General features: G+C 45.3%; 1 protein-coding gene across 2 annotated transcripts in view; it reads left to right on the forward strand.

Annotated features, from left to right (window-relative positions):
• The first annotated feature begins 6,805 nt into the window (after positions 1 to 6,805).
• The window catches only part of SLC6A8 (solute carrier family 6 member 8), a 34,586-nt gene continuing 22,164 nt past the window's right edge, over positions 6,806 to 19,227 (forward strand). Inside the window, exons 1-5 of one of the 2 annotated variants that reach the window (XM_088137770.1) lie at positions 6,806 to 6,942; positions 7,185 to 7,975; positions 15,909 to 16,040; positions 16,754 to 17,006; positions 17,183 to 17,315. In XM_088137770.1, coding sequence (XP_087993896.1) covers positions 7,681 to 7,975; positions 15,909 to 16,040; positions 16,754 to 17,006; positions 17,183 to 17,315 — 813 coding nt within the window. In that variant the 5' untranslated portion in view covers positions 6,806 to 6,942; positions 7,185 to 7,680. Of the gene's footprint in view, positions 6,943 to 7,117; positions 7,976 to 15,908; positions 16,041 to 16,753; positions 17,007 to 17,182; positions 17,316 to 19,227 lie in introns of those variants that run through there. The other variant, XM_088137769.1, reaches the window with a different exon arrangement.

Below are 19,227 nucleotides of genomic sequence, written 5' to 3' on the forward strand. Positions count from 1 at the left end.
CCGACTCACCATCTGGTGATTTTTCCTCCATGTGCAATTGGTGGTGAGTATCTGTCAGCTGAGAAAGATCTGTCTTCAGGCACACAAAACACTGACACACAGAGGCCATGACCATTTCCTTTTATATCAAGTAAAACCAGACAACAGTATAAGCTCTAAGGAGAAAAGAAATTTTCTTTTCTTAGTTTGGCAAGAGACAAAATCATACCGGGCCCCTCTTTTGAAGGCACATCCGTAATTGATTCCTATTTTATTATTTTTGTGGAGGCCATCAATGCACATGGTACCATTACAGAGTCTCTTAAGCAAGAAGTAGGCTTCCACAATGCTAAGAAGTGTTTGCAACCAACACCATTCATCAAGGAAGGAGAAAACAATGTGAGGAGCAGGGGAAGAGTAAATAGAAGCTCTCGTTCGTATGACAGGTTCACATTGTACATGTTGTGTATGAGGGAGAGAAAGAAAAAGAGAGAGGGATCCTCTCTTGTGTGCATGAGCCTATTATCATTATTTTATATGTGATCATTTAGATCAGTGTTTCTCAACCTTGGCAACTTTAAGATATGTGGACTCCAACTCCCAGAATTTCCCAGCAAGAAACACTGATCTAGATCCATGATGTTTTACAATCAGCAAGTTCTTTAACAATGCAATGCTTCCATGACTTTGATGGGCTGGGAGATAGTCCCAATTTGAGGGAGGCTTGGGCAAGAGATGCTACTATTGTCCTGAGGACTCACTGACACTGTTGTGACCAGGATGGTAATGACAGCAGCACTTCAGAGGTGACTGGAAGCTGCCATTTTAACTCCCCACAGTACGGCCAGGACCTCTCACGACAGCGCTATCCCCGGATAGTTGGGTGGGATGATTAGAGACCTGCACATCTAAAGGGCAATAAGGAGGGTAAGGAGGAAAGGGAACTAAAATGGAAAAAGTTGCTTACCATCAGTGAACTTTGCAGGCAAATGACTGACCCCCTAGGATGCCTGAACCAGATGCTACAGCTATGTAGAGCTGAACTTTTTATGGATTTGGGAATGATTTTGATTCCTGGCATGGAGTTAAAATCCTGTTGGGTTTAGAGGGTGGGAATGGGCCTGGGCCAGAACCCACAACAAAGCTGTCTGTTCAATTAAGATGGGAAGCTTTAATCAGAGGAGAGTTAACATCCTGTCCCCGCACCACAACCATGTTATGGCAACCACAAGGAAAGCAAAACAAGCACAGTTTAGTTTCCGAGTCAGTTGGCAACTACACATGAATAAGCAACTGTCCTGTTCCATAGGAGTTGGGAGGTAGGGAAAAAAATCTTGGTTAGGAAAGATACACTTGTGGGCGTCCCAGAGGGAAAAGCTTCCCCTCCCTAGGAATTGACAGCAAGGGACATCTTCTGCCCAGTTGGCATCCTTCCATGGCATCATGTGCCTAAGCTTGGATTTCATGTTTAAAGCAGACTCTCCCAGGCTATGTTAAGAGACAATTTTGCCTATTCAAGGAGATTGGTAACTTATACAGCATGTGGGGGAAGCACAGTGATTAAAGGCGTCATTTATCTCAGACTGAAGGCCACCATGGTTGGGAAAGAGACTGGAGAAGAAACAACCCCCACTCCCACCCCAATCTCCACACACTCACACATACCATGGCACAACACACAGGCATACATTCCTCCCAGCTTGGGAGTATTATAATCATACAAAGGAAAGTAAATGAGTGTCATCAGGAAAATTACCCCATCTGGGAAATGTGAACTGGCTTCCTCCTAGACAACCTGTAGGGTTTTATGGTCTTTTGTATCTTTCCTACCAGACCTAAGGAAGAAAAATAAGAACTGGTCCTGAACAGTTAAAGAGGGTCATAAATGGGTGTACCAAATTTAATTTGACTGTCTCACGCTTAGGGGAAACAACATATTATTACAGTGTGTTTTGTTTGGACCTTCCCTGAAAGTGGGGAAGGGGCCAAACTGACTGGGGCTTTGAATGTGAGAGGGAGAATGATATCCTGAGTATGTGCACCCACTTTCATTCCAATATCTCATCCTTATTTATTATTTCAATTTCAAGGCCACCTGACTCCATAGCAATTCTGGGTGGTTTGCAGTAAAAAAGAAAACAAAATATATCAAGAAATAAGAAGATCAAAGACCAGAGATCAAACCCCCAAAAGCCAAACAGCAAAAAACCAACCAAAGGGCCTCAACCTACATCCCAGCCCAGAATCCGAGAGAACAACCAGGTTTCAAGCTGTTTGCAGAAAGTCAGAAGGGCGGGAACAATCACCAAGAAGACAAGCTTACTAGCTCTCGCAAGATGACCCTGCTTAATGGTTGGGATCTTCAAATCTATTATCAGTTTCCTAAGCTCCCTTGGAAACAGGTAAAATTTTCAAAATGGTATTTGAATGTTAGCAATAGTATGGTCCAGATACCCCTTTTGACTTTCATTAAAATGTTTAAATTTATTTATATTACCATGGATGTTTTATGCATAATTTTGTCAACTGTTTTGTAAACCACCAAGCATCCGTATTAGTTTGTTGGTATACATGTAGAATTAATGAATGAGCAAAATATCTCACAGAACCATCCTGTGCATGCCCACAAATAGTAAGTCACACTGTAGTCCTTGTGTCTTACTCTCCATCCTGGTGACCTCCAGATTATTGGACTGCTTGCTGGGAATGATGGAAGTGGCAGTCCAACAGGCCAATAAAAGACCAGATTAGGGAAAGCTGTTTTGGGGTGATGAGAATAGCTGTCCTAGTTTTTTTCAAGATACACTTTTGAAAAGAGGAGTGAGTGTAGTAATGGCCCCTAGTTTAAATAGCTTAAAAAAACAGGATTGGACACATTCAGGAAGGATAAACCTATCAGTAACTGGAACTTTGTGTATGTGGCAAAAGACTCACATAAAATATTCAATTTGGTACAAACAAACTGAGTTGGACAGGGCAGAACACCAGGACACCTCACTTCTGCTCTTACCCAGATTGCCAGCTTGAGATTCCCAATTCTCTGGAACCCAGAAGACCTCAGAAGGTGGCCCTGGACTCCTAGGCCAGGGGTGGGAAACAGAATCTGGGAAACTCCCACAAAAGCAAAGAAGATGAAGACAGTCTTTGTGTGGCTTCTGTGCTGGTCTTGGCAGATACAGGATTTAAATCTAGACTGAAAGGGATGTGCAGGGGAGAGCAAATGAGTGGGAGAGCAACTTCCAAAGTTCCCCAGCCAAGTGATCAGGTGATTGCCATTCCTCACCTTGCTAATTTTGGTGCAAGAGGACCTGTAGAAAGAAGTGTCTAAGGAATCATACTTTACTATTTTTCATGCAACTTCCTGTGAAAATGTCTTACAGTACCAAGCACGGCAGCCTGGTTTATGGGGAGAGGAAGAGGAAGGTTACAAAGTTCAACAGAGTAGTGAATAAATTTGTAACAGCCTACTGATTAAAAAGAAATGATTATGTCACCAACAATTTCATGAACTATAGCTTGTTTGGTCAGAGACACTTCAGGCATTCAGTCTATGCAATATGTGCAAATGCCAGTACAAGTATTACTCAGAATAATTCCAATGTTACTCAAAGTATTAGGTGAAAAGTTCAATTATTGTTGGTATTACTTTGATCGTGATCATTGTTGGTGAAGGTGATTATTGTTCCTCCCCCCTCTCCTCAGTATCAGGAGTAGGAGACATCAAACATTAAGGCATCAGAGCTGAGCATAGTATACATTAAGACTTAGCCTAAGGACCTATTTTCAGTGTCAGAGCTTGGATTTGGAATATAGCAAAGAGAGTGCTTTGAATATATGAAAAATGCCTTTTTATTACAAGGAATTTCAATGATAATGGGAAAAGACTTAACAGTTCCAGGCCAGGCAATTCAAACAAACGTTAGTGTGGCATGAATGAGTGGGCCAAGACTCTACCTGATTGTAGCAAACTTGGCATCAGAAGGATCATGTGGTTTTGGGGTGGCCAGGAGAGGACATGCAGAGAAGGTCAACACAAGGACTGAAGAACTGCAGAAGTCAGTGTAGATGGAGGTGTTGGCAATTAAGGGGAAGGGGAAGGATAGCTTGGGCAAAAGAGTTAAACCAATTTTGAGTTGCTGGTATTTCCTTCCTTTTTAGTACGACAGAAGAAAAATATGGTTAAAAATGCACAGGCATGTGTGTTTCATTAGAGTACAGCAAAAATGTCTTTCTAAATTAAAATCTAAACTCTGGTGGCTGCTCATAAAATCAATAACAGGAACCTCTGCCTTTTGAAAACTCTCATGCTGTTTCTTGCCATTTCTCCTAATGAAGGCATTCAGTTCATTTCAGCATTTCAGCTCCTCTTCCTACACTACTTAGCTCAAGCAGTATTTTAAAGTCTAGAAGTTTGTGGCATCACCACATGCCAACAAGTAATATTCTTACACCATCATAAAGTATCAAGCCATTTCAGAATGTTTGTGCTTTCAGCTCTAATCGTCTTGTTCCATTATCCCCAAAACATGAAGAGATCCCAAATTGCCATGAGTGAGGACCTTTCCAGTGGTTGAGTTCAAACCCTGAGGAAGCTAAATGAAGCCCAAGAATAAAAAAAACCACTAGCTATTTGCAAAGCGCAGAAAGGAAACCATGCTAGTTAAGTGCAAATAACAGAACAACAGAGGAGTTTGGGGAAATCTTAAAAGACTAATGCATTGGTAGTCAAAGATTCATAGGCCACACAGCCCATAACAAAGCATCTGATACTGTGGGTTCTGCTATCCATAAGAGTCACTTCCCCGCGAGATGGGCGGTGACATTTGAAATATAAATAAATAAATATGTGAACTCCGGCCTATAAAAGTTTATGCCACCAAATATTTATTATAGCATAATCTTCTATGTGTCAATTCAGTTAATTTCAAAGGGGGGTTTCTCCCATCAATATGCTATCCAGTCCTGACTCTGCTGTTTTTTCCCCGCTAAGCTCTGCCAACATTGGCTAAGAAGTGAGCTCTCTAAAAATTCAACAGAACAGATTTCTGGCTAAACAGATATAGGACTGCATGATCTGTGTATTTAGGCATTCTTAACGTATAGTCTAGGTCAGTGTTTCTCAGTCTTGCAAACTTTAAGCTGTATGGACTTCAACTCCCAGAATTCCCCAGCCAGCATGGTTCACACTGATCTAGAATATAAGAAATGGGAAGGGATAGGTGACCCGGAGGGGTTGTTTAATTGGTCTAGAGATGTATAAATATAAATATTAGCCCTGTTATATATTCAACACGCATATACTCACTGGAGCCAAGAGGTTAAACCAGCTGTTTGTGGATTTGTTGCTTGATCTGGATGGATGAATATTGGATTTTTAGACCCAGACATATATTATATATTATTATTAATATAATATATATTGTATAATATAGTATCTATTATATAATATAATTAATATAATTATAATATATATTATTATATTCATATATTCATATAATATAATATATTATATTATATATTATAATTAATATATTATTAATTTAGTTTTCTATTTGTTGTATTACATTTTGTTGGTTTACAGTCCTCTTTGGGCTGCCCAGAGTCACTGCTGTGAGATGGGCAGCTATATGAATTGTTTAAATAAATAAGTAAACATGCATTTCCTTATTGTCATTTAATCACTCATATTATCCCTCTTGAGTGTATATTGCGTGTGGGGGGAGATGAGGCATAGGCTGGCTGAGTGCATGTTGGAAGGCACAGGGTGTGTAGGTGGTATATCAACAAGTCCTTAAAGTAATAATACAGAAGGAAGAAATGCTGACCATCGGCTGAGTATTTTTCCATTCACATCAGTAACAACAACCAGTGTTTACTTCTGGAGCTATGGCGGTCATCTGGTTCAGTTACTGGAATTTACTTCTGAGGAAATATGTATAGAATATCCCACTATAGATTGTTTGTGGGATAAATCATTATAAGGAGCTGCCCACTTCATATGTCTGTGCATTTAATGGCACAAACTCCTCCTATATACAAGGAATTTTATATACAAGGAAGTACATCTAGATAAATTCAGAGGGGAAGGGTATGTTGATGGCACCCAGCTTTCAAGAGACAGAGCTTCTAAATGTACTTATTTAAAAGCAACTGTACCCCGTATTTCCTTAAAGGGAGCGTCTTTCAATCTAGAGGGAGAATGCACCCCAAAGTGTAAGACTTTAACAATTGGTATCATTTAACACAGCAGCATTAGGCACAGAGCAGCAAACAAGACATTTAGCCAAAGGCCTTCTCTGCCAAAAACCTTGTTTTGACCTGGCACTGAACGAATATAAAGTTCTGCGACACAGAGGGTGGCTGGAAGAGTATTCCTTCAGGTGGGTGCCCTCACCAAAAAGGCCCTGCTCCCTTGTCCTCAGAGGGTCTCCAGCTGAAACTGGAGCAAGTGTGGAGGACTTTAAGAAGGTGCTTTCCTGGTTCCAAAACGTTAAGGATTTTATAAGTTAAATCTTGAATTGAGCTTGGAGATACCGGGGAACAATACATTTAAAGGCCGTCTAGCCTGTTAACACAGTCCAACTTGTTTCTGGACGTTTTTAAGGTTGTCCCCCCGCCGCCCCGCCCCCACGGTAAATTCTAACTTGCATCTTCTGGTTTTCAGATCCAGGAGTATTACAGAAACACTTGGCACTGTTGCGGGGGGCCTCTTGCTAATCTGCGGGGAGATCTTCCCAGCTCGCTCCTTCCCAGCTGCAAACGTGACCAAAAAAACGCCCAGCGCCGCTGACACTTCCGCCTAAGTGCGCGCATACAGCGGTCACAGGCGCGGGAGGAACTGCAGCCGAAGCGACGCTCTGACTGCAAACTGCGTGGGTTGAAACGCGTCTTTTCTCAGCAAACTCCAAAGCCAAGTCCAGAAAGGCGAGGAGCATTATCGAGCAGCGCCCAGGAAGGGAACAGGTGCAGGGGGGAGTGAGGAAAGGGGACGGCCGCTGCAACTACCCCCCCATCCGCCTTGCTCCCCTGCGCGCGGACTGCCGTCTTTCCCTGCGGCTGGCGGTGCTGGCGCGCGGAGGAGGAGCGGGGGGGGGGGATAAAGGCGGAGCAGGCGGCGAATCCCGGCGACGGCGGCGGCGGTGGCGGCGAGGGAACGGCGAAGGAGGGGGCCGGGCCGGCTGACGTCACGCGGGTCTCTCCTCCAGCAGGCTCGAAGGGGCGGTGATTGCGAGGAGACAGCGGCAGCAGCCGGAGCGGCAACCCCAGAACGACCGAGCAGCGCGAAAGCGGCGGACGCGAAGGGATTGGCCGACTCTCCGCCCCTACCCCTTGCCCTGCCGTGACTCCGGGCGGGGTACTGTGGGGGTGTCCCCCCCCCGGCGGATTTCGCCAACCTTTGCCCTCGAGCAACCCCCTTCCCCGCGTCCACTGAACACATGAGGTTTTTCAGGTTGACCTTCAAGTGCTTCGTGGATTGTTTCTGAGTCTCTGCAAAATCCCTGCCCTCCCCTCCGAGCCGGCTACCTGCCTCAGGAAGCCCCAGCGCCAGCGCAGACTCTACGCTCCACCGTCTCCCGCTCGCCCCTTGCGAGGGGGCTTCTCCCTGCACCCCCCGCACCTCCTCTCTTCCTCCCCCTTTTGAGCATTATCCCGATCCGTCTGGAAGGGGGCGACCGGGACTCGGGAATCCCCCCAGGCACCATGGCCAAGGGGGCTTCGTCGGAGAGCGGCGGCGGCGGCGGCGGCGGCATTTACAGCGTCTCGGTGGAACAGCAGGACAAAAAGATGGGACGCCCGGCAGCCGCCATGTGCCAGGGAGCCCCAGTCGGGAGCAAAGGGGAGGCCGTGGACTCCTGCAGGCCGCCCCTGGCCTTGCCGCCCCGCGAAAGAGAGACTTGGACCCGGCAGATGGATTTCATCATGTCCTGCGTGGGCTTCGCCGTGGGGCTAGGCAACGTGTGGCGCTTTCCCTACCTGTGCTACAAGAACGGGGGAGGTGAGCAATCTGCGGGGTCGGGGTGGAAGGGGCGGGGAGGGGTCGCCAGGGTCCTCCTCGGGGAGGGGGCGGGGGAGGTCGGGCGGCGATCCTCGAGCGGAGGCGCGTGTAGGAAATCCGCACCGGAGACCCTTTAGGATGCAGAGCAGGGAGTCTGCCGCCTTCGCACTGAGGAAGCTTCGAGGTCCAGCCCCGTTGGGAAGGACAGGGATCTGACAAAGCATTCATCCTTGAAACCGTGGCCTTCTGGTCTGATATCCTAAACTCAGGAGTACTGTAGTTGTAAGCCAGTCTGAGATCTACAGTTGGCAGCGGCAAGAGCAGATGGTTAAAGATGCCTTGGAAGGGAAAAGGATCTCACCCGTCCCTTCCCGGCATGGACTTAGGGCCCCTCTGGCTTAGCCTCCAGACGCTTTCAAAAGTTAGGGCAGGTTCTGGGAATGGGGGTTCATCAGGCTTTGCACAGAGAGCCTTCCCTTTCTTCCTCAGTAGGCCCAACCAGTCCCACATCCACCTGGAGTCTACAAGCCTCGCCCAAACCCCACAATTTAAAAACATCACTTAGGAAATTTTTGTCAAGCTGAACACAACAGATGGAATCCAGAGGTGAGGTTGGAAGGGGAGAAGAAGGCTGGGGAAGAAATCTTCGTGGGAGATGTCATGCAAGAGTCCCCCAGGGTGTCATCCCACCAGGGGGATTATGAAAAACAATCCCCACAGGAGAAGGTCAAGGTCCTTGGAAGATGTAAGGAATTTATCCAGACTGAAACATGAGTGAGGGTGAAGATAGAGCTGCGATTAGAAACGGGAGAAATCCTGCGTTCACTGGGAATGTTGAGAGGCAGAGAAGGATACAAGTAGTTGGCACTGTGCTGTCACCACACACATCCGTGGCTAGCCAGGGAGCAAAGGGCAGCTACCAGCTTGCACAAAGGAGTGCCGCCTGGGCAGAGGATCACCTTCTCCCAGCAAAGAAGGTGGGGGAGAATCATGACTGCTGCGCTGAAAGGGGACACAAAAGTGAGGCCTCCCTATCCTGCTAATTGTGGACACCAGAGTCCCCCAAGGGGGAGCATATTGAAGGGGAGCAGAAAAGTAGGAGATTATGCCCCCAACCCAGTTTGACTATGGGGACTCACCTCCCCCAGTTGTAGTGTTTGGGGGGTCTTGTGTCACCTGGCATCTCCTACCATAGAGGGACTTAAGAAAGAACATGCTCTTGTCTCTTTCCCTCTGCAACAAGTTACATGGGCCACATGGTGGACCAAAGACCCAAGCCTTTTTGAGATTATTTTGATGCCTAGTTGAAAAACTAGAAAGATGTTGCATATATGCACACAGGCGTGCGGGCGCGTGCACGCACACACACACTGATAAGAATGAGCCACACTCTCCAGGACATTTTTCCTGTGCCCTTCCTGAGCTGCCCTGTAGATTCCATGGTTAGATTCTTCCACATCTCTCATTCGCTTCCCCCAGGCTGATACAGCAAGTGAGCCTCCTGAGTCGCATCATCTTTCAGGACATCCCTAGTCAGGTGCCTCACCCCTTTCAAAGTTGGGCTGCTTCACCTGGAAATTGGAGGAGGGGGAAGTAATTACAGGGGAAGAGGGGACCATGTGGGAACTCCAGAGGGGCATTGGGAAGGGACACCTGGCTGACAGGAGGGCAATATTGGTCCTTCCTGGCTGGCTGATTCTCGATGGCAAATCTTGCCTTCCTCCACTTTTATTCAAATAATGCAAGAAAGAGTTAGAACAAACTGTGAGTCTGCTTGGGAGAAGGGGCATTTTATGGGTGAATTGGTCAGAACAGAGACTTTTAGCACCTTCCTGTTGCCTTCTAGTCCTCCCCTGTAACTGCTTTATCCTCCTATTTTCTGTATATTGGGAAACGTAATTGTAAAAAGCATGTACTTAATCACGTTTCCCAATATAATATATTTGGGTAATATCCAGCTTGAAGGTTTAGATGGGACAGAGCATGTAGGCTGGAGGAGGAGACTGTTTATATGTTTGTTATTATATTTATTTCTTGCCTTTTCTCCAAATAGTTCCTTGTGGCATACATAGTTGTCTCCTTTCTCCCATTTTACCCTCACGACCCTGAAGGGTAGGACAGGCTGAGAGAAAATGCCTGGCTGAAAAACATCCAGTGAACTCCATGGCTCCATGGAACCTGGATTTACTGGGCCCTCATCTGGCACTGATCTTGAATACCACACCCAGCTGGCTTTCTTAAAAATGTGGGTGCCATTTTTTCCCATGTTGTCTCAATAATCTCCCAGCCCTGAAGAAAAGCAGTAAGGCCATCTGCGGTTTAATAAGTCATAAAAATTATATGGGAAGCAAATTTCCCTCTGGCAGAAGCCAGGGTACACTTGGCGCAGTGACTGCTGCCGAGATCTGCAGAGAATCCCAGCAAACATGATCTTTTCAGCAGACCTGTTTCCACTCATCACGTCTTCAAGAGGGGCTGCATTGGCATTCTCCAGGCCATGGCCCATGTAAACCATTCTGTGATTTATCGCTTTTCAATCGATGCATCAGGGAGGGATGCAGAGGACAAAGTCAACGAGAAGCCAAGAATAGTGCATTTCCACTCAGATGTGTTTAACTGGTGCAACATCATGCTTGAGTACATTGCCAAAGGCCATGGGAAGGACAAATCTACCGGGATTGGACTGGAGAAAAGAGAGCATGCATGTCTCCTTGGCTTAAGCTGAGTTCCAGGATCTGTTTCCCCAAAGTGGCATTCCCCAATAGCCAAGGACAAGTATCCCAAAACATAGGAAAAGGAAGTGATGAGTAGAATACTTTCTGCATGTGTTCAGGGGCACTGCCTCCTCTGTAAAATGTCCATTGCCAGTCCTTACACATTCAAAGTCCATAGCTTTTTAGGTTTGCCCAAATCCTTCTCCAGCATCTCTTTATTTAGCAATGAAGTGGGGGCCAGGGGGTCGGAGAAGCTCTTCTCCCTCTATTTTAGAATTTCCTGACCTTTATAAATGGGGGTTTGGATCCCACTGTCTCATTGTCACTCCCAATTTGATTCATTATCTGTACAGCACAAGGCCAAAATTGCTATCTCATTCTCCCTGAAGGAGAGGTGGTTTTCTCCTTGCTGCTTTTAGGAGAGGAGAGAAGAGCAATAAGGCTCTGTGGCCTGCTGTGGGCTGATGTGACGCACATTGTGTCACACTGCTCTTAGGTAAGACAACCAAGTCCAGCTGACACTTTTGCAACTATTTCTCTCTGACGAGTGCTGTTAGTGAGACTTGAAGTCTTGGGCTGGTGACTTGGACTCAAACCTCCACTCCGATTTGGTGATCTTGGGCTAGTACCTATTTTTAACCTTACCTAACTTCAGAAGTCAAATTAGAATGTGGTGAGAATTAAGCAGGATGTTCATCATCTTGTGCCGGTTGGAAGAAAAGTGAAATCAAAATGTACAAAGGCGGTCCTTTAATAGCCAAGGACAAGTGTCTCAGCTTAGCAAAGCTTGCAAAGGACAGATAATAGTTGTTGTTGTTGTTGTTGTTGACAAACCCTGCTGTCTGAGGCACCTCTGTCAAAGATAGCACTCTGTCTTTTTCTCCTTGCACGTACTGATTCAGAATGCTTCCTTAAATCTGCCGTTTCTGTTAAGATTGTTGTACGTGCAAATAAAAAAAAGAAGTGCTTTGACAGACTTCAGCAGAAAGACAACATTCTCAGCTGCATCCCTGGAGCCAGTTTTCATCTGATATTTGCATGGGACAAATTTAGCAGGTATCTGCAGCCACAAGCCCTGGCTGTTCCTTTTTTAAAAGAGAGAGAGGGAGAGAAAGTGAAAGAAAAAAAGCAAATGACTTGCTCAATCCTGACTGGAGATGAAGCAGAAGAAAATTGAAGAGGCCGGATTTGCCCAACCCTACTGTTTTAAACAGGCATGTTCTGAGAAAGATACATTTATTTCCTCTTTCCCCACTGAAAAGGTCTGGGATCTATCCTTCCTGGATGTTTTGCCATTACTAGTAAATCTTGTTATGCTAATAAAGAATAGATTCAGCCTGAGCTAACACCCAAAGAGATTGCCAAAACTGTGAACTTGACAAGTGGCTTAGAGATGCTGTTTGTGTTTTATGTGTGGTTGAGGTGGCACGTGATTTCTGTCACCAGAGTTGAATAATCCCCAGCGAGATCTGGATCCAGCAACCAATGCAGGAACAAAAATTGGGGAAAAGATTGCTTTCCTCCCTCTAGGCCAGCGAGAAGAAGTGAATGACAAGGACACCTGATCTCATAGCCAGAGTGTCTTTTTTGCCTGCTAGCCCTACAGGGCATGAATTTAAACCAGTGTTTCTCAATCTTGGGAACTTTAAGACAGGTGGACTTCAACTCCCAGAATTCAGCTCAATTCAACTCTTCAATTCAACTCCCCATGCTGGCTTGGGAATTCTGGGAGTTGAAGTCCACCTGTCTTAAAGTTCCCAAGGTTGAGAAACACTGGTTTAAACTGTTCTAATAATGTTTTGAAGTTTATAAGGAGCTCAGAAGGGACAGAAAAAGTGATCCAAACAATCAAAGGAGCTGGTTGGCCAGAGAAGTTAGGTAGGAAAGAGAAAGGTTGGAGAAGGCAGCGTTTGGTAGTAAAGTATATTCTCAGAATGGCTGGGGATAGTCCAGGGTTGAAACAGAGATGCATTCTTCAAGTTTCTCCAAACTTTCTGGGGTAGAATCATTTTTCTTCTGGGGAAAGTCGCTGGGTTGCCTTGTGCTGAGGCTGAGATAATCACCAGCCACCCCTTTGAGGGCCCTGAGAACTTTCCTCTTTTACTTGGCTGGCAGTCGAGAGAAACTTCTTTTGTGTAAAAGCCACATCATGGCACGGAGCAGGCCACAGCTGCTGGGGCCAAATTCCAGGCTAAGAATGTGGCCTCGTTCAGTGGTGTGCGGGTGGATGGGTGGAAGCCTCCACTGGCAGGGGTTGTACCCAGGCAGGTGTGATTGGAGCACTATACCAGGGTCAGCACATTCACAAGTGCCAGCGGTCCCTGCATTTGTTAGACATGCAGCTGCAGGCTCACATGCGTGAGCTGAGGCGGAGAGGCAGAATAGAAGAGGCCTGTGGGTTTGTCATGGGGCCTGAGGACATCACAGGGAATGAGTGATTCAGTCTTTCTGGCTCCGTGCCCCCAAAGGCCTCTCATCACCCACTCGGAGATAGATCTGTGGCCAGAATAGGAAAGAGGAAAACGTCAGTGCTTTCCTTCAGGTGCGAAAGTTGCCGCGGGCAGGACAGCGACCGCTTTAATCCATGGGATTTCATCTTTCCAGTTATCGCCTTCCTTCTCTCTCTAACTCACAAAGAGATTAAGGCATCCTGTTCCTCAAGCAGCAGTCAACACTTTTTCATACCAGTAAACACTGGTGTGTGAAAATACAGTGAATCCAGAAATGGACTCTGGTCTCCTCTCATTCCTACAGGAATCATTGAGCTAAATACGTAAAGGCAACATTGGGGATATATTTATACGGTAAATGTCTGTGACTGTTTTTCCCAGTGTGGGATTCTCTGTATATACCAGGCCTCAACTACCCTCCCAGCCCTCTGTCCTCACTGGCTGGGGATGATGGGAGCTGTAGTTTGATACCTAGGGGAAGACTGCTAAATTAATTACATCATAAATTAATTTTCAAGCCTGGGAACTACAGGTTGGAGAGATTGCTGAGAATTCTGTTAGTAGTCTCTCAGTTTCCTTGACCGAAGTTTCTAAAGTTAACTGCAGAGAGGGATTGACTGTCCAACCAATTTATTTCATGATCCAACCCTGATATTTCCATACATCCACAATGCCTTATGGAGTTGATCATCAAAAAACAAAAAGAGAGAATATGAAAACTGATTAAAAGCCATTTTTGGTTTATTTATTTAATGGAATGAGGCATACACTTTGAGTGTTCCTAGAAAAAGCCTTTACTATTGTATATCACACATTTCAGACCTTAATTGGTCCTATAAAAGCTATTCCTGGAAAGTTTTGACTCCAGGCTAATTTATAGGGATAAACTTGTGTCTGGTTGTCAGACTGAAAGCAAGAATTTGAGATTAAAATGGGTTTCTATGCAAAACAAAACAAAACAAATTTATATGATGCCAGAATTGTTTCCCCTGGCTTGCTAGCTTTCTGTGTGCAGGGATTCAAAAAAGAAAATGAAATATTAAATCATGTGAAGTACGAGTACTCTGAAATGATATATCTCAGGTTTACCATCTGAGTGAGTGCTAAACTTCAGATAAAGCCACACACATACACACCCACACACACACTCACAGGCTTCATGATATGCTCAAACTGATCATTGCATTAATCCATTTTCCGAGTTTCCACAATCTTTTGAACCATTAACTAACCAAAAAAACTAGGTTGGCGCAACATGCTCACCTACCCAAATCCCCAAGATTAATACTAGTCAAACCTAGCAACGTTTCAGGAATGTGGCTGCTGCTGTTTATTCAACTGACCTGGTTAAGCACGTAAATAGAGCCACACTCACAAAGTTCCTTCTTTGAGTCAGCCTTCACACATACTCTTGTCTCAGAGCCATGTGTATCTCAGCCGCTCTGTGTGCAAACACGCACATATACCACGCAGTAGATGTCTCCGCCTATGTGCAGCAATGAATGAATTCCCCAACCATTGCCCTGTTAATCCCCATGGGAAAGAGTTTACAGTATATCCCCAAGATTATCTTTTTAACTAGGGATTGGCAGAAGGAAAAACAATACTTGGACCTTCCCGTAACCCACGGATCTGTACTATAAATAGCATCCCTGAGGTGATTCATGCTGAGGCCCACGTGCACGCATGTACTAGGAACACACTAACCTGTCCATCACAGCTATGGGGCTGGCACACTTGTGCACAATGGTGACAGGAAAGTTGAGAACTATTTGGGGAAGGAGGGAAGCAGATCAAAATCAAGTGGTGGTGATCAATATGGATAATGCAGGGGAGGCCCAGAGACCTTTTCTGATCTTGGGAGCTTGAAGAAACACCTATGATTAAATGACCAGAAGGAAAATCAGAAGGAAAATAATAGAGAACAACAGAGTCTGTTTTTTATCTATCCCCTTTCCAGCTTTGTAGCAGCTATCTTAGGGATCTGGTCTTCCTCTGTATGTTTTGTACAGAAAGACTTGCCAGCAAAATATCTCTGAATGGAGAGCAAGGATGCATTTCAGCCCAGCTGGCCTTCTCCAGCCTAGCACCCTTCAAATGTTTGGGGAATACAACCCAGCCAGCAAGGCCAGTTCTCAACTGTGCAATCTCAAAATACTTAGAAGGTGCCAAGTTGGAGAAGGTTAAGTTTTAAGGAGGACTGGGAAATATTACAACTCCAAGTAGCCACAGAAGCCACAAATACAGGTATTGATTGCAAAAAAAAATCTAACTTCTAACCTGAATTTCATTTCATTGGCTTCTCCCACTCGCTCACTCTCCTTGCTTAAAAACTTCTGAGATTCTTGCATATTTTAATAATTATGACATCCGAGAGTAAATTTCAAGGTGTGGCAGGGTCTGATGATATCTCAGAGCCCCAAAGGATGACTGAATACAATTTCCACTGAGAAAGATTTCAACTGACACCCTTGCACTCCTCTCAGTCAACAAGCTAAAGCGGAATCAATTAAGCAAATAGACTTGCCATTTTCACAATTTATGGGGCAGGACTCAGCTTTTCCTGGTGCACAATTTAGATTAGATTAGATTAGATTAGATTAGATTAGATTAGATTAGATTAGATTAGATTTAGATGCCATTTTTAAAAATATGTGTTCAGTAGAGCAAACCTACAGATCATCTGTACCTATGGGAAAAAGCTGAAGGGGATTAGAATTGAAGAAGAATGACACTGTTGCTTACTTTGTGCTGCTCACCTGGCTATAGGTGTGTTCCTCATCCCTTACATTCTTATCGCCCTCCTTGGCGGGATTCCCATCTTCTTCCTGGAAATTTCTTTGGGGCAATTCATGAAGGCTGGAAGCATCAATGTATGGAACATCGCGCCACTTTTCAAAGGTAAATGTCTCTCTCTCCATCTCTAAACTCTAAAAGATCGTCACTAAAAGATGGGTTTGTTCATAGGGAGAGGTTGAGCTTTCTTTGAAAAGCACCTTCTCTCAATTTCCCAATCCAACTCACAGCATCAGTTTTGGGTCGTCATTGGGAACCAAGGGAATATCAAAAGATCCAATAGATTGATCTCTGAGGTGTGTCCAAATTAGGGTATGGTAGGAGAATAAGTAAGATTGGCAAAGATTGGTCAGGAGGTACTAAAAAGATTGGACTACCTGGATGTATGGAGAAGACAAGCTTAAATACAGACATGATTCTGTATGTGGCATAGGGGACAGAATTAATCAAGCTGAGAACACAGACTTTCAGTACCCAAAACAAGGTTTGTAATCCATATGGCAGTGAAAATCTACTTAAGCGGACAGTATGCAGTGTAAGATTATTCCCTGTAATCTTAGAAGCCAGGGAAAGTAAGACTTGTCTAACAATTAGAAATGGGGGGTTTTCACTCTTTCACCCTGCAAGCAAAGCCAAAGTAAATTACTGTTTGATGAAAATTGTGCTCAGTTTTCACAATTTAAAATATGGGCATTTAGCAAATGTACTTACTTGTACAATGTATATCTCTCATCTTCGCTGTGCAACAGTGTCATATACAGTACACTTCAGGGAAAATAGCCTCTTCTCTCTTCAAGTAACTGAACTTCTCCAAACAGGACTGGGATTTGCTTCTATGGTGATCGTCTTCTATTGCAACACTTACTACATCATGGTACTTGCCTGGGGCTTCTACTACCTGGTGAAGTCTTTTACAGCCACCCTGCCCTGGGCAACCTGCGGGAATCCCTGGAACTCCCCAGAGTGTGTAGAGATCTTCCGACATGAAGACTGTGCCAATGGCACTGCCAGCAGCAACCTTACCTGCGATGAACTTTCGGACAAGCGGTCACCTGTCATCGAGTTCTGGGAGTGAGTCATGGCATTTTACCCTCCTGTCCCAAGCTGACCTTCCAGTTCTCTGTTCTGGGCAGCGCCATGCTCGTTGCCCTGTAGGCCTGTGTAGACAGAGATCTTTGATCAAAAAGCAGCTTCCCTGCAACTCCCCATCCCATCTGGGTGGTCACTTTTCCTCCCTCTGATTGCAGGAACAAGGTGTTGAATCTGTCGGAAGGCCTGGAGTTCCCTGGGGCTATCAACTGGGAAGTGACCCTTTGCCTCCTGTCTTGCTGGGTCCTCGTCTATTTCTGTGTTTGGAAAGGCGTCAAATCTGCGGGAAAGGTAGGAAGCTCTAGGGAGATGGTCTGACTCAGTGTGGCAGTGAGGAGCAGGTGGGGAGACATTGTGAATGAATAGTGGTAGAGGGCGCACAAGACTCCAGAAGAAGAGTAATTCCTTCCCTTCAGAGCACCCACTGGCAGCCGCCTGCTTCCTGAATCCTCTCTGCTAAGTGCTCAGCGGCCCACTCTGAAGGTTGTCTTCCCTGCGGAGCTGGTGTGGCACTCAAAGAACGGGCAAGGAGGGCCAGGCAGAGGGTGGATGTACATACAGCCCTGGGGAGATGGTATGAGAGGAGAACACTGAAATGAAGAGATGACATGAAGATACATACACGGAGGAAAGTGCGCTTTGGAAAGCACTGTGGGTGAGGGGAGGTACATGTGACTGATGGGTGCCTGGGGCTGGAGGGATTGGGTTGCCCTTTGGAAAGCTGTGAGACATGCATGGAGGTGCAAACCTCTGGAGGCGAAGGGTCCTAAACTACGGCAAAGAAGAATGGTGGTTGCTAAGCATAGGAGAAGGACAGACCCTTACAAGGGTCAGTCAGGAAATGGAGAAACAGCAGGATTCAAATTAAAATTACAGTTAGGGCAAAAAAATATGTCCCAGTGCCATACCTTAGACTCCACTGGCTCCTGATTTACCAAGAATTCTTCTATATAAGAGATCCTAGCCCCCATCTCAACCACGACTTCCAGAGGGAAATCTCTACCCACAGGGTAGGTAAGATGCCTGCCTTCAGATTGATCTAAAGTATCATTCTGAGACACAGTTCAGTGTTCCTGTTTGTGAGGAGAGCAAAACAGAGTTTCTGCAAAGTGGGTGGAAAGTCTCAGTTTCTAAAGGGGTAGTCATCGTTGTCCACTGCAGCTGAGACATCAGTCTTGTGATTTAACTTCTTAGATGGAATTCAGGAATTAGATCCCTGGACTTGGATTTGTTCTCCAGCTCTGGAGAAGATGTATAGTTGGATGGTGGTTGGTCATACAAAACTGTCTTGTCCTGTTAGGGTGTCAGTAGTGTGTTCTCTGACTAGAAGCAATTCTCCTGGATTGCAGGGGGATAAAATGATATCTGGTGTCGTGGTGACAGAGGCCAGGTCTGCCATTTGTGTTCTTTCAGAATAGAAATGCAGCCAAGGAATGAATTCAGATCTTAGACATGAAAAGTGTGGCCCATGATCTATTCTTTCTGCATGTAAATAGGAGCCTTCGTTTGCCATTCAGTGCACATACCAAAATCTCTCTCTGAGTCATATGTTCCTCCCACCCAGATACCCAATGCCTGCTTCTCTTTTTCCTGTGCACAGCCAGTGCATCTGAAATCCCACCCATCAGCAAGTTCCATGCCTAAGAGAGCCTGACATTCTCACCAGACAGCCACGGGAGATGCGGGGCCACAGCCCCCAAGCCTCAGCAGACAGGAACTCATATGTGGCCCAGCTTCCCACATCTGGCCACTCTTGTAGTTTGCATTGTGGAGGATCAGCTAGGCTATCTATCTAGACAAGCATTCTTTCCCTTCTGGTTGCGGAAGGAGGTTGAACTTGATGGGAAAGTTTTCAGAGGCAGCCAAAAACTCTTAAGTGTTTTTTATGATACCTGTTGGAAGATCGTTCTTGCACAAAGGTGGAAAGATTCGGCACCACCCTCCATGGAGGAATGGTTGGTGAAATTGACAGAACTTGCTGAGACGGACAAACTGACTTTGATTAGAGAACAGTATCTACTTTCATTGGTGCCTGGAAACTCCTGATGGACTTTTGATGTAAAAATGAAAAAAATGAACTTGTGATTTATGGTTTTGACGATTAGACAGGATAGATTATAGAAGAAAGAGGGTCATGATGTAACTTGAGAGAGAGAGAGGTTAAAATATAATTAATTGTAGTTATAACTGCTGTGAAGAATGC

This window comes from Python bivittatus, unplaced genomic scaffold (assembly GCF_059951505.1).
Source record: "Python bivittatus isolate LINGU-HERP-01145 unplaced genomic scaffold, Pbiv_v1 ctg000220_np1212, whole genome shotgun sequence".
NCBI lineage: Eukaryota > Metazoa > Chordata > Lepidosauria > Squamata > Pythonidae > Python > Python bivittatus.